The sequence below is a fragment of the Carassius carassius genome, chromosome 21 (assembly GCF_963082965.1).
Source record: "Carassius carassius chromosome 21, fCarCar2.1, whole genome shotgun sequence".
Taxonomy (NCBI): Eukaryota; Metazoa; Chordata; class Actinopteri; order Cypriniformes; family Cyprinidae; genus Carassius; species Carassius carassius.
This window is the reverse complement of record NC_081775.1, coordinates 25,606,877-25,619,246: the sequence shown is the minus strand read 5'-3', so window position 1 is coordinate 25,619,246 and position 12,370 is coordinate 25,606,877. Positions and strand designations below refer to the sequence as shown.

At 37.7% G+C, this 12,370-nt stretch overlaps 1 protein-coding gene across 1 annotated transcript; it reads right to left on the bottom strand.

The window, feature by feature from the left end:
* Positions 1-138: 138 nt before the first annotated feature.
* On the bottom strand, positions 139-12,125 carry zgc:194990 (uncharacterized protein LOC568410 homolog). The gene is made up of 10 exons (XM_059504051.1): positions 11,961-12,125; positions 8,144-8,238; positions 7,134-7,232; positions 6,904-7,005; positions 5,546-5,710; positions 3,469-3,606; positions 3,308-3,359; positions 3,025-3,051; positions 2,857-2,883; positions 139-920 (listed from the first exon to the last, which is right to left on the bottom strand). Exons 2-10 carry the CDS (start codon positions 8,204-8,206, stop codon positions 361-363), a joined length of 1,233 nt encoding a protein of 410 aa, XP_059360034.1. The 5' UTR covers positions 8,207-8,238; positions 11,961-12,125; the 3' UTR covers positions 139-360.
* Between the last annotated feature and the right edge of the window lie 245 nt (positions 12,126-12,370).

The following is a 12,370-nucleotide window of genomic DNA, read 5'->3' as shown; positions in this document are numbered from 1 at the left end:
TTATTTTCTGTAATAATCCAAAAGCTTTGAGGAACCATCAGTACAAAAGCCAGTTGAAAAATCTTATTGGGTTCTAAACTTCCAGATTGGCCTAGAGAAATAAATCATCACTGCAGCTCTCTATGATACGGTCTCTTGAGCAGGACTATCTGTTTGTTCAGACAGACTGTTTAAAAATATTTTAACACTTTCTTTGTAATGCTATTGGTGCAGATTTCACAGCTTTAGCTACTCAAAAAAAAAAATGAGGAAACTTCTCTCTCCGATTCTATTTTTTGTAAGCTTTGATCAGTTATTGTTATTTTATGCGTGTGTAATTTCAATTTGCAATCTGTGTGTATAAGGATTGTGCGTTCATTATTAGCAGAACAGACATTGTCCCTTACAAAGACATTGCTCCCTTAGGTCTACAGGCCTGATCACCATCTCGCGGACCATCTCCACCGTCCCAAACACTGGGTAAAGCTTCTCTGTGAACCTCTCGCTGTATGTGTAGATGTGTGCACGCTTCTGGGTGTCATAGAAGGACAGCTGCCCCGCCTCATAGTCCAGATAGACCCCCACCCTCCGTGGGATGAGTGACTGGGGCAGGGGTGTGGGCGGTGTGGTCAGGGCCTTGAGCTCGGAGCCCCTCTCCAGCCTGAGGGTCAAGTATCCGCTCTGGGTATTCAGTGGTCTGTAACCTTTGCAGAGAGCTGATTCTTTGGCCACCCCGAGACGCCAATCACGGTCGCCCACTTCTACCTCCCAGTACCGGCGTCCCGACAAGAAGCCTTCAGAGCCAAGACAGCACCACCAGCTGTCAAAGCGTCGCAGGCTGTGAGGAACATCACGCCGCTCCAGACCACACTGCATGCGCTTGCGGTCCTTAGACAGAACCAGAGCAGGGTTGGCCGTCTCTGGGTCAAGAGTCACCTCCACTGAAAAACAGAGCAGCACTTATAGTTAGATTTATGTCTGTTTTTCTCACTGTAATTTTGAAAATAATCTAGATTAATCTAGATTAAAATGGCTCATTCAAATTCTGCCGAAGGCATTCAGAATATGTGTGTTACCCAAATAAAATTGACAAACAGTAAGTCTTTGAGAAGGGGTTTATCAAGCTAGGTGGTGCATTAGAAAAGGGGCTCATCTCCCGTTTCCAAAATGCAACACAAAGTGCTTGAAAAAGCTGTAAACTGATTCCACATTGCACAAGCTGCAAACAACCTTACGCCTGTTTCACACATACTCCGTCTGCAGTGCGTATGAGTTTGCATATTTTTTTACGCACCCATGTTAACGGATTCCAGTTGCGTTCCAGGAGCGTTGCGTCTGCACTCTGCAGCAGTGCAGCGATCGTTTACGTACCAAGTAGCGGACTGCAATTGCGTCCTGTGTGAAAGCACATCGAGTCCGTGCTGCACCACATACGTAATGCACACGGACTGCATACGCTTTGCAGATGGAGAAGACGGGGCCCTGGTGAAGGTTGTACCAGTGGGCCCTGTTTGAAATGGTTTAATTTGTATGTTCGTTTATTTTTATTTATTTGTGCTATTTACACAAAGTTTTTTTCAAGTTTGTAGGTGTCAAGGTACAGAAACCAAATAATTAAATGTAAAATAGCACTGGATAGTCTTCATTGCAAAAATAAATATACAATCAAATCTACATGTATTCAGACACCTTCAACATTTATCACATTACAGTTTTGCTATATATATCAAATTATATGTGGTGTCTGTAGTTTTAACAGTCAAACCAAAAACTATTCAAAGTAATTCAGTCAAGAGCAGTGAGGGATTTTCATTTTCATTTTCTTGGATTAACATTATAGCAGCCAGTAGCTAAATTAGGCGCGGTCACTTTAAGAGATGATAAACGCATCCAATATAATACACATCCCATTTTTTTCCTCAACTGTTTACTTTCACTTAAGAAATAACTGACAGTTTTTTCGAACATAATTTCCAAGGTGGATATTTTGACATATTTTGTATGTATTTGTCGGCACAAGAGCAAAAATAAGCAAATTCGATTTCCAAGTGTTTTGAGACGCCTTTCTCTGCGTGAGCCCTGAACACCAGCACACCGCGGTGCTGAATTGGGCTCTTTCACATCTTTTTGTTTGTTCAAACTGCGATTTGTGTTTGTTCGTTCAGGTGCAGGAGGGACTTCGAGGAGAACTGCGCAGAAGGGAGCTGGGTTCAGTGTCGCTGTCCGTGATACGCGGCTCTCTCTCTCCGCACCGAACACAGCGCGCGAGGAACCAGCTACTCAGTTCAGCTTTTCCACGTCTTGTGTTTGGCTGCTTTAATGTTTAAATCGACAAGCGGTAAGGCTTAAAATCACGTGAACAAGATAAGCTTTCGTGACGATGCGCAGCAGTGACCCGTAAACTGTCCTGAGCATCTTTTTAGGCTGGCCTCGGCCAGTCGGTTATATAAAATATCAAGGTGAAAGTCATCATAGCTTGTTTAGTATAGACCCAGCTCTCAACCCAACTTTGAGAATAGATTAACGGCGATATTTTTTTTTATCGCCCGATAAGAGTCTCGCGTTAACGCAGCATGTTAACGCCGACAACGGCCCACCATTTATATATACATATATATAGTTTGTTAACATAATATTGTTAACATAATATATATGCGTGTCTATTTTGTGTATATTTATGTATATAAATACACATACATCTATGTATACATTTAAGAAAAATGTTAAGTGTATATATTAAATATATTTGATAAATTATATGAATAAATATATACATTTAAATACATTTAAACTCAAAAATATGCGCTGTATGGGTTTAGTTTGGGATTTGTGGTCCAAGGTCTCACACACATATGGATATCTAATTTTGAAACATACCTGTAGCATCACATATCCAGTTCCACACTGAAACGAAAAGCAACATTTCTGTGTTACTAAACAAATATTAGAAATAACAGAATCTATTGCATTGACAGCCTTGATGTCTATAGCTGCTGAATGTCAATGCATTTAATTATTTGATTGATGAATCTATTAATCTCTCACCTATGTGTGGAATGTAGCCAGTGCAATCTAAAGAAGATCAGAGAGAGAAAGAAAGATCATCAGAAAGCCCGTATTCATGTCTAAACTAATAAAATAGCGGTCTGTGATTTTTGGAATATACAGTATTGTACTCCAGAAAATACCAGACTATCTGATTTATAAGCTTTGTTTTTGAAATTCCACTTGGCGCCACTAGTGGAGCAGAAATCACTTACAGGATCTGTAGGTACAGTAACTATCCTTCAAAATCAATTCTGGGGCATTAATGTCATTGCCTTCTTACCGATCGTCTGGGACTTTTGTTTTTGTACCAGCCACAGTCTTGGAATGAGCTCCTACAAAAACACAGTTGTGCTTAATGTCAGTGCTGCTGGTTTTTAGATAAATTAAGAAAGAAATGTGTAAAGTCTTTGAATGTTGTAAATGTTTTCAGAGGCATCACACCTTGTCCAGATGTTCTCCAAGCACGACCCCTATGAGCAGCTCCACAGCAGACTGCAGATGCGACAGGTGACCCCGCTTCCACCGCAGCTCCACGTCATCCAGCATCATCAACACTGCCTCACCCGGCCAGATACCATGCTGAGAGAGAAAGAGAGAGTTTGTTGCATAATGCATACACTCTTAAAAATAAAGATTGCAAAAGAGTGATGCTACAGAAGAACCATTTTTGGTTCTTTTGAAAGGAACCTTTCAGTGAACTTTGTCAAAAAAGGCTTTCTTAGAGAGAAGAACATTTAGTAAGCTGATGAACATTTCCCCACTTTTCTTCTATGCAATGGAAAGGTTCCATGGATGTCAAAGTTTCTTCATAAAACCATAGATGCAAATTAAGAAAGTTTTTAACGGTGTACGATTTTAAAAAGTTGGTAGTCAGGGTTTCTGCAGGTTTTATGCCTTTTTAAAGACAAAAAAATGTAATGAAGTAATACATTGAAAGGAACACAACACATCAATGTGTTGACTAAATGTAAATGTCTAGGGAGCACACTCTATATTAGCAACACTAATATAAATCATTGTTTGAAATTACAACTTTCAACAGATCTCAACTTCTTTTACATTCATTTTATTAAAAAGTACATTTAAGTAAATGTATCTTTATTTAAAGATACTTGAATTGCAAAAACAATATTTAATGTTTATATTTTTTGCAGTGTTATATGCAACATTTCATGCCATGCCTTTAAGACTTTCAGCACCTACATTTCATCCAAAAAATTATATTTGTCATAATTTACTCGCTGTTGTTCCAAACCTTAATGAAAGTGAAAGTGAAAGTGACGGGACATTCAGCCAAGTATGGTGACCCATACTCAGAATTTGTGCTCTGCATTTAACCCATCCAAAGTGTGCACACACAGAGCAGTGAACACACACACACACACACACACACTGTGAACACACACCCGGAGCAGTGGGCAGCCATTTATGTTGCAGCGCCCGGGGAGCAGTTGGGGGTTCAGTGCCTTGCTCAAGGGCACCTAAGTCGTGGTATTGAAGGTGGAGATAGAACTGTACATGCACTCCCCCCACCTACAATTCCTACCGGCCCGAGATTCGAACTCACAACCTTTAGATTGCAAGTCTGACTCTCTAACCATTAGGCCACGACTTCCCCTTCCCTTTAATGAGTTTTTCTTTTGCTGAATACAAAAGATGATATTTTGAAGATTGTTTGTAACGGTTTCTACTAGCCATTGACTTCAATAGCATTTTTTCCCTCCATGCTATGAAATACAATGACTACCAGCAACTGTTTGGTTAACACATTCTTCAAAATATCTTCTTTTGTGTTCAACAGAAGAAAGAAACTCGAGGCTTGAGGGCGAGTAAATGACAGAATTGAACTGTCCCTTTAAGAACTTTTAAAGACCTGCAGAAACCCTGGTGGTATATTTTCTACACCATGCAGTATGAAGTAAGCTACTGTAGAAGCGTTTGGCAAATATGGCATTATTTTAAATGAAAAACTATATGGTAAGACAAATAGATAGGGCTTAGCGGGCTGAGCATGTCTCTCTCAGGTCAGTCAGTGAGGTCATCTGTAATCAACCCAGTCTGACAAGAGGATCATAGCAAGGTTAATATCTTAATTCTTAATCAGAGAGCAACCCGAGACAAGACCAACAGAGAGAGTAAGATGCTTCATTTACAGCATGGTTTGATATAACATTACACACTATCAAACCAATTACTCTGACAACATGAGAAAATGTTGTAACCCTTAATATATTTATGGAAAAAACTTTTTTGCTTTATAGAGGACCATATAAACACTACCAGACAAAAGTTTGTACACGCTTGATTAAATTACCTTACACACCTTTTGATCTAAAGGCTTATGCTTAAATGACTGCTTTGTAAACAAATCTACTGTAAATGTCTGCCTATGAATTTGTTTTGCAAAATAAATTACATTTAACACCACATTTTCTATGAATGTTTTCAATACGGTTTTTAAAGCATCCCAGAATGCATCTCATGAAATTTAGCAGATGCATCTTCTGAATCTTCTCACCGGGTGTCTGTTGCGCTGTCCTCTGGTCCAGTCCAAAATGATCCTTTTGTACGGGCCCAAGTCATATTCTCCTCCCTGCTCCAGCATGCTGAGCAACTGACTCTTCCAGTCCCGCTTTTCTGGATGCAGATCAGCATAAACTTGCATGGGCGTCTCAGTATTTTCCTGCATAATGAAAAAAAAAAAAAAAAAATAATAATAAAAAAAATAAAATTCATGATATTTTATGGTGCTTTCAAATATTGAAAATTTGAGATCTCCAGTCATTTGGCTTTGGAATGAATATAAACAACACCTGTATCATCTCTATGACAAAGTCTTTAATAGCCACATATAGAGAACTTCTGATCTAAATCACTCAATGCAATTACATTTTGCAAGTACAGTATTTTTGATTCGATATCAGTAACTCTGAAAATAATTGCCTCAATAACTTGAGCCCCTTGAGCTGACATTTATGACGCAGTAACCTTTTTAATAAACAGCCTGTGTCTAACTCAAATCAATTACTTTGATTTCTCAAGATGCAATGTGCTGACAACAAGCTTTTTTAAAAGTACACTAAATCCAAGAGGCGGATGCCCTGGAGCGAACTACAGCTCAAGGACACAAAAGTACTGTGGACTATACTATAACTTGAAAACAAGCCACGATTAGAGCTTGATCCTTTGAAAACGGACACCGAATTTTAAACCCTTAAGCCACTGGAGCTGTCAGTCAGCTTGATAGAAACATACAAGCTGGTTACTATGGGGACTGGTGGCAGGATTTTTTCTAAATTTAACACACGGCTGAAACCAAACAACATCAGCCTGTAATTAAAGCCATGCAAATCCTGAGAAACAGCAGCTGTCTGAAAAACAGAGTGTATCTTGTAGGATGCAGCTTAATGAATACAGGAAACACAGCTGACTATATTTACTGAGGAACAGGGTTGTGGATCATTCAGAACTTAACAGAATGCTTTTTATAATTATATCCCGTACTAGGAAAGTAGCGTCACCCTTGATTTTTCAAGGTTCAATTCTCATTATTAACAAAAAGTTAACTGACTTTTGCCTCAAATTCTTAATTTGCCACTTATTAACGGTTAGTAAGGTAGTTGTTAAGTTTAAGTAGTGTTAAGTGGTTAAGTTCAATTCTGAAAAGTGTTCCTGTAGCTCAAGTGGTAGAGCATCGTGTTAGCAAGCGCAAGGTTAGGGGTTCGAATCCCAGGGAACATGTTAGGAGAAAATTGTTAGCTTGAATGCAATGCAAGTCGCTTTGGATAAAAGCGTCTGCTAAATGCATTAATTTATTTAATTTTAGATTTATTGAAAATGAATCTGCCTGTGATTAATTTCAGCTCAGGTTCTAACCTTCATCTCCAGGATGTTGGCGGTCTCCACAATGAACTCTCGACAGGCATGAGGAGGCCACACATCCTCTCCGGTCCAGATGTGAGCCAGAATATCTGACCTCTGAAAGACATCAGCATAAGAGCTTCCAATAGAGATACACAGAGTTTGAAAATGTGTGTGGAAACGTATTCAATAGCGGACTCTAAAGAACTGGATGCAAGAACAATGCAACCATATATTAGTCTTACCTGACAGATCCTGTTGAGTTCTCGCACGAGCTCCATTATAAACAGCTGACTCTCTGTTAACGGCTCTTTCTTCGCATGTTTCACTCTCTTCCGCGTCTCCTGCACAGACAGTTAGAATCTATGGAATAACTTCAGCTCCACCAGGGAATATAACAGCTACTTATAAATGCATTTTTTTTTCTTAAAGTCATGAACATCTCCACCACATCTCAATTGGATTACAATTGCTGACTAATTTTAGTGCTAACATTTTATTTATACTAAATACACCATTAAATAATATTTTCAGTTAAACTTGTGGAAAAGTGTAAAATAAATGGTGTAAATAAATTATTAAATAATATTTGACACTTTTGCACAAGTTTAACAGCTACAGCTTGACTGAAAATGATATACAATTAAAATAAAAGAATACAAATATTCAAATATATGTGGCTTATTTTCTTCATCTTGCATTTAATTTTGTAGCAGGTCAAATTGTTGCGATGAAAATGCCACTACTAAACTAGTTTTAATAAAAGTTAATTCATCTGACACGAAAGCAACTGTAGTTGTGCCTCACATTTTATGTAGTCTATCCTAAATACACACAATTATTGTATAACGTATTTTCCTATTAAATCATATTTCATAATTTCTTAAGGTTTTGATAAGTGTGCCTTGACTGTAAATACATATTCAATATAAAAGTAACAAAAATATATTCCGTTCACAAGTGATTTTTACCTTAATTTTCCTTATTTTCTTCATACGCCACATGTCTCACATTTCATTGTGTCTCACTGATAAACAAGTACACTACTTTATTAGCGAGCAATATTGCTGGTTGTGTTGTAAATGGTGGTGTTAACAACAACTAAGTTAGTTTTGAAAAAATAAACTCATCAGAAATAAAAGAGTGTTTAGTTTAAGTTCATAGCTAGCAATTTACATAGCCTATCCCAAATACGCAATTTCTCAATTACTGAAAAAAGTCCTCTGATGCAACAAAAAGAGAATGAATACTGTACCTTCAGACGAAACTTGAACTTCTTGGCAGGCTCAATGAGGAACTGAAGGCAATCCTTCATCATATTGGACAGCCTGATGTGACCCTATTAGAAATCTGAAAGAGACGGAATGCAGAAAACAGCAAAAGAGGGAAAGAGAGAGATTGGAGTGGTTTAAGATCAGTGTAACAGAGAAAGATGGGAGGGGTTTGGAAAAAGCCTTACTTTCAGAGCTCAGCAAACTCAACACATGCTCAATCTGCAACAACGCATTATTTTTTGATCACTCTGCGGCTCTGCTCCGATCAGCTCGTTACGACAGTGGGTCCAGGTCCAGAGAGACCCGAGGAAGCAGTGAGAGCACTTTTAATAGGTGCTCGGGGACAGAGGGGGATGTAATTGTGCTAAATCAGCACGTCTTCTCAGTGTTTCTCCAGCAGCACACCCACACAACCTGCCAGAGCACCTCGACACTCAGTCGATTCCTTATTCCAGCCCCAAAGTTGAAAATCAGCTTATAATATAGGCATACAACATGGCCCAAATGTCCGAGACCACTAGTGAAATGACTTCCATTTCACATTTTCTAATATAATACAACATCTTCAATTACAAAATTATAATCATGACAATTTGAGAGAGAGAAAAATAAAGATTTTCCATGATGTTACTTTTGTAACAGTTTTTTGTAACAAGTCAGGTAATTCTGACATTAAATGGAGTAAACCCCAAACTTTATAATTTGGTAAATCTTAATTCTTATTAGGAAAAGAAAAACTGCACAATATGGAAACATTTCATTGTTATTTATGAAATCAGCATCAAATTAGGAAATATTAAGCCTTTTATTTTTATTGACTTCTTTTTAAGATGCAGATCTTTGAATGATTAGCTTAAACACACTATCAGATTGTCAAGCCAACAAAATAAATGAATTCATCTTGTGCACATACATTATTACAAGGTATAGCTGATCGAAGAAATATTCACAACATTTCTATGTTTTAAAATGTTTTCCGGTTTCTTTCCAGATTTAAATTAGCTCAAATTTCCCGATGTAGTCTTAGATTTCTGAATAGCAGGAATTTTTCACTTTAACTGTACCTTCCTGTTTTTAGACAATAAGAATGAAGAATAAAAGAGGTTTCTGATAAATACGTGTCCATATGCATTATGCACTGATAAAAATGTATCGACACCATATGGCACAAATTCGTTCATACAACACTATAAAATTAGGTATAGTTCTTGATTCTATGATATTTTGGTGCACAATGTTCTCTCGTTTTCGGTTTGGGACAGTAGTACACCAAAGATACTACTTCAGCTTCCTTGCATTTATTTATGATTAACTATACTTGTTGACTGAATTAAAATTGCCAGAATCTGATAAGGTTTTATTAATGATCCCATACAATCTGAAACTAAATTATGTGGCCAAAGTCAATGCAATTATGTTCTTCTGGTGTGCAATATGATTTACTTAAGCTCTAATTAATTCAGTCTCATTCATTTATGACCCAATAAAACTGCTGACTAAAGCCCTATTCGGACGGGATTAGTTTAACATAGGGACGTGGGGTAAAGCAATTTTTATCAAAGCTTCTCGGTGATTTTAGTCCCGTCTGAATGCTCCATGTCAGTAATCATTACGGACAATGTCAGTAAAGATTACGGCGACTTTTACCTTCTGTAAAAAGGTCCGGAGAAATTACCTCAGGTAATACTAGTCCCGTGCGAATAGACCATCTGAAAATATACACGGTAGTATTTCTTCATTTCCTGTAATTTTGCGCGTTTTTTTAAATATGGAAGCGCTTGAAGAAGCATTCACTTGCTTTCTAGGCGGTGGAACAAATCAATGGCAAACCTCAAGTTTATCCTGCATACGACGACACAGACCATTAAAGAAAAGGTCACAAGCAGTTCTCAGAAGCACGGAACTTCTGTTTGTATTAAGTTAATTTCCAATTACCAACAGAATCCAATCATCAGAATGTAATGAATTGCATTAATAAATCGTTTAACTGGACCCAAATCTTTGTTTATATATCTTTATTAATATTATATATATATATATATCTTTATTAATATATATATATATATATATATATATATATATATATATATATATATATATATATTATATAATGTATAAGGTACGTGTGTGTGTGTTTATATATATATTAGTCAAACTTAAAAAATCAGACACCACCATCAGGGGCGTCGCTAGGCACGTGCAAGTTTAAATTTTAACAATTTACTGTAATTGTTGGTGTATTCATTTACATTGAATGTGTATGCATTGCAGCGTAGTATTAACATTAGAAAAACTTTTGCTGAGAACACAAAACTGACGGAGAAATCAATGTCGCACGCGACCGTGTGTTGCCATGTCCGCGGCCTTCAGGCGGAGTTAATAATTGTGCTATTTTAAAACGACTTTCTGTGACTTGATTTTTTCAGTGGATTAAAGATGGAAGGATTTCGCTCATTATTTGTTGGTATTTGGGCTGTGGGTGGCCATTGGGATGGTTTTGGGATAGTTTTTAATGACCATTGGGCTGGTTTGGTTACGCGGATCTGGCAACCAAAGCAGCGCACACAAGTGTAGGTGCGTGTTTGAGACGAGGGAGGTGACTGCGCTGCGTAGTCGTGTTACCCCTCCCACTTCTGACTGTTTTACTGAGACTTTCTAATCCAGTCCGAATAGGACATCAATATTACAGACGTCCTGTGGTAAAGTTACATTACTCCATCTACCCCCGTAAAACTAATCCCGTCCGAATAGGGCTTTAGATGAATGAACATGACTAATGAAGGAGATAAAAGTTTGTACATTTACATGGTTACATTTTTGATCAGCTATACCTTTAAGTATGTGCACAAAATAAAATCATTAATTTTGTTAGCTGGACAAACTGGTGGTGTGTTTAAGCTTATTATTCTAAAACCCAAACTTTTAGACTAGAGTTACATCCACTGAACATGGCTCAGACCTTCAGTCTGTGTTGACCTAATAAGCTTTCTTTTTTACATAACAGAATGAAGCACCTTAAGCAACCTAGAAATGAAAAGCAACACCCTAGCAACGCCTCAGACACATTAGCAGCCACTCCATCAATCTGTATAACAGCATAAGCAATATAACTCTCTGACTGCCTAAACCAAAGGTAGCTACTTGTCAGGTTCTTCTGGTGTGCACTTGCAGTGTTGGCAGATTGTTGGCATTGTCACACAACGTGTCAGGTCTGAACAGGGACAGATTAAAGAGGTCCTGACAGATTCAAATACACAAACCACGTGAACGAGCACAAGGTGCAGATCTCCCAAACCCACACTGATCCTTTAAGCGAATTAAACCAGTACAGCCCTGTGTGTATTTTTGAGCATGAGTGAGTAGGTGGTGTTGGTGTTTAAAAAAAAAAAAAAAAAAAAAAAAAAACCTGCTCAAGACAGACTCCATTAAAATACAAATATCACGTATTTGCATTTTATTAATAAAAATAAAATATCACAATAATAATAATAATAATAGTTATTCAATATAAATTACAATTAATATAATAATCTCATGTTAATATGACAATTGAATTTTGATTTTCAGAGCATTTAGAAAACTCAATAATAGGCTATACATATTCGTCCACTAGGTCGATGTAAGTTATAGCAGATGACAAAAAAAAAAAACCCCCAAGGCGTCATGATACACGTCAAACTCAGAGAAGCGCAATGCAGTCATGATATTATGCAGGTGCGCGCATATTCAAAAGTCATTAAACACAGCAGCAGCACCGTTGCTGATGACAGAATAAAAAGTTTACCGAGATAAAAGTACCTTTTTATTTATCCTTTTGAAATATCCTCGGAAAGTTTTCCTACATCACAGCCTCATCTGATGTTTGTGCATCTCGTTGCTCGTTCTCTGAACGGCCTCTCCTCAGCAGTCAAGACACAACAGGAGTGTGATGAATCTCGTGGTGACCAATCAGCGTTCACACGTCTTGGTACTTTAGTTAATAGCCTTTTGTCGCGGAGTGATTAACGATCGTGTATTTCCGTAACATTCCCGAACGACTCCTCAGATATTTCCGTTACATTTCCGAAATGAGACGAGTGCCTTTTCCTCAGCTTGTTACAAGACATCCAGCAGAGGACGCTGTTTTCTAACATTTCTTACATTGTTTGCTCTAATTCTTCGACGCAGTTCTTAAAATTCTGCTGTCTCAAGCCGAAATATGCATTTAT

Bases quoted from the DNA above. Each gene is read 5' to 3' on its own strand.
- zgc:194990 (XM_059504051.1), bottom strand. From the start codon at position 8,206: ATGATGAAGGATTGCCTTCAGTTCCTCATTGAGCCTGCCAAGAAGTTC. The intron at 3,360-3,468 runs GTGTGATGCCTC...GTGTTTTTGTAG, and splicing joins TTGGAGAACATCTGGACAAG to GAGCTCATTCCAAGACTGTG. The intron at 2,884-3,024 runs GTGAGAGATTAA...TTTTCGTTTCAG, and splicing joins TGGCTACATTCCACACATAG to TGTGGAACTGGATATGTGAT.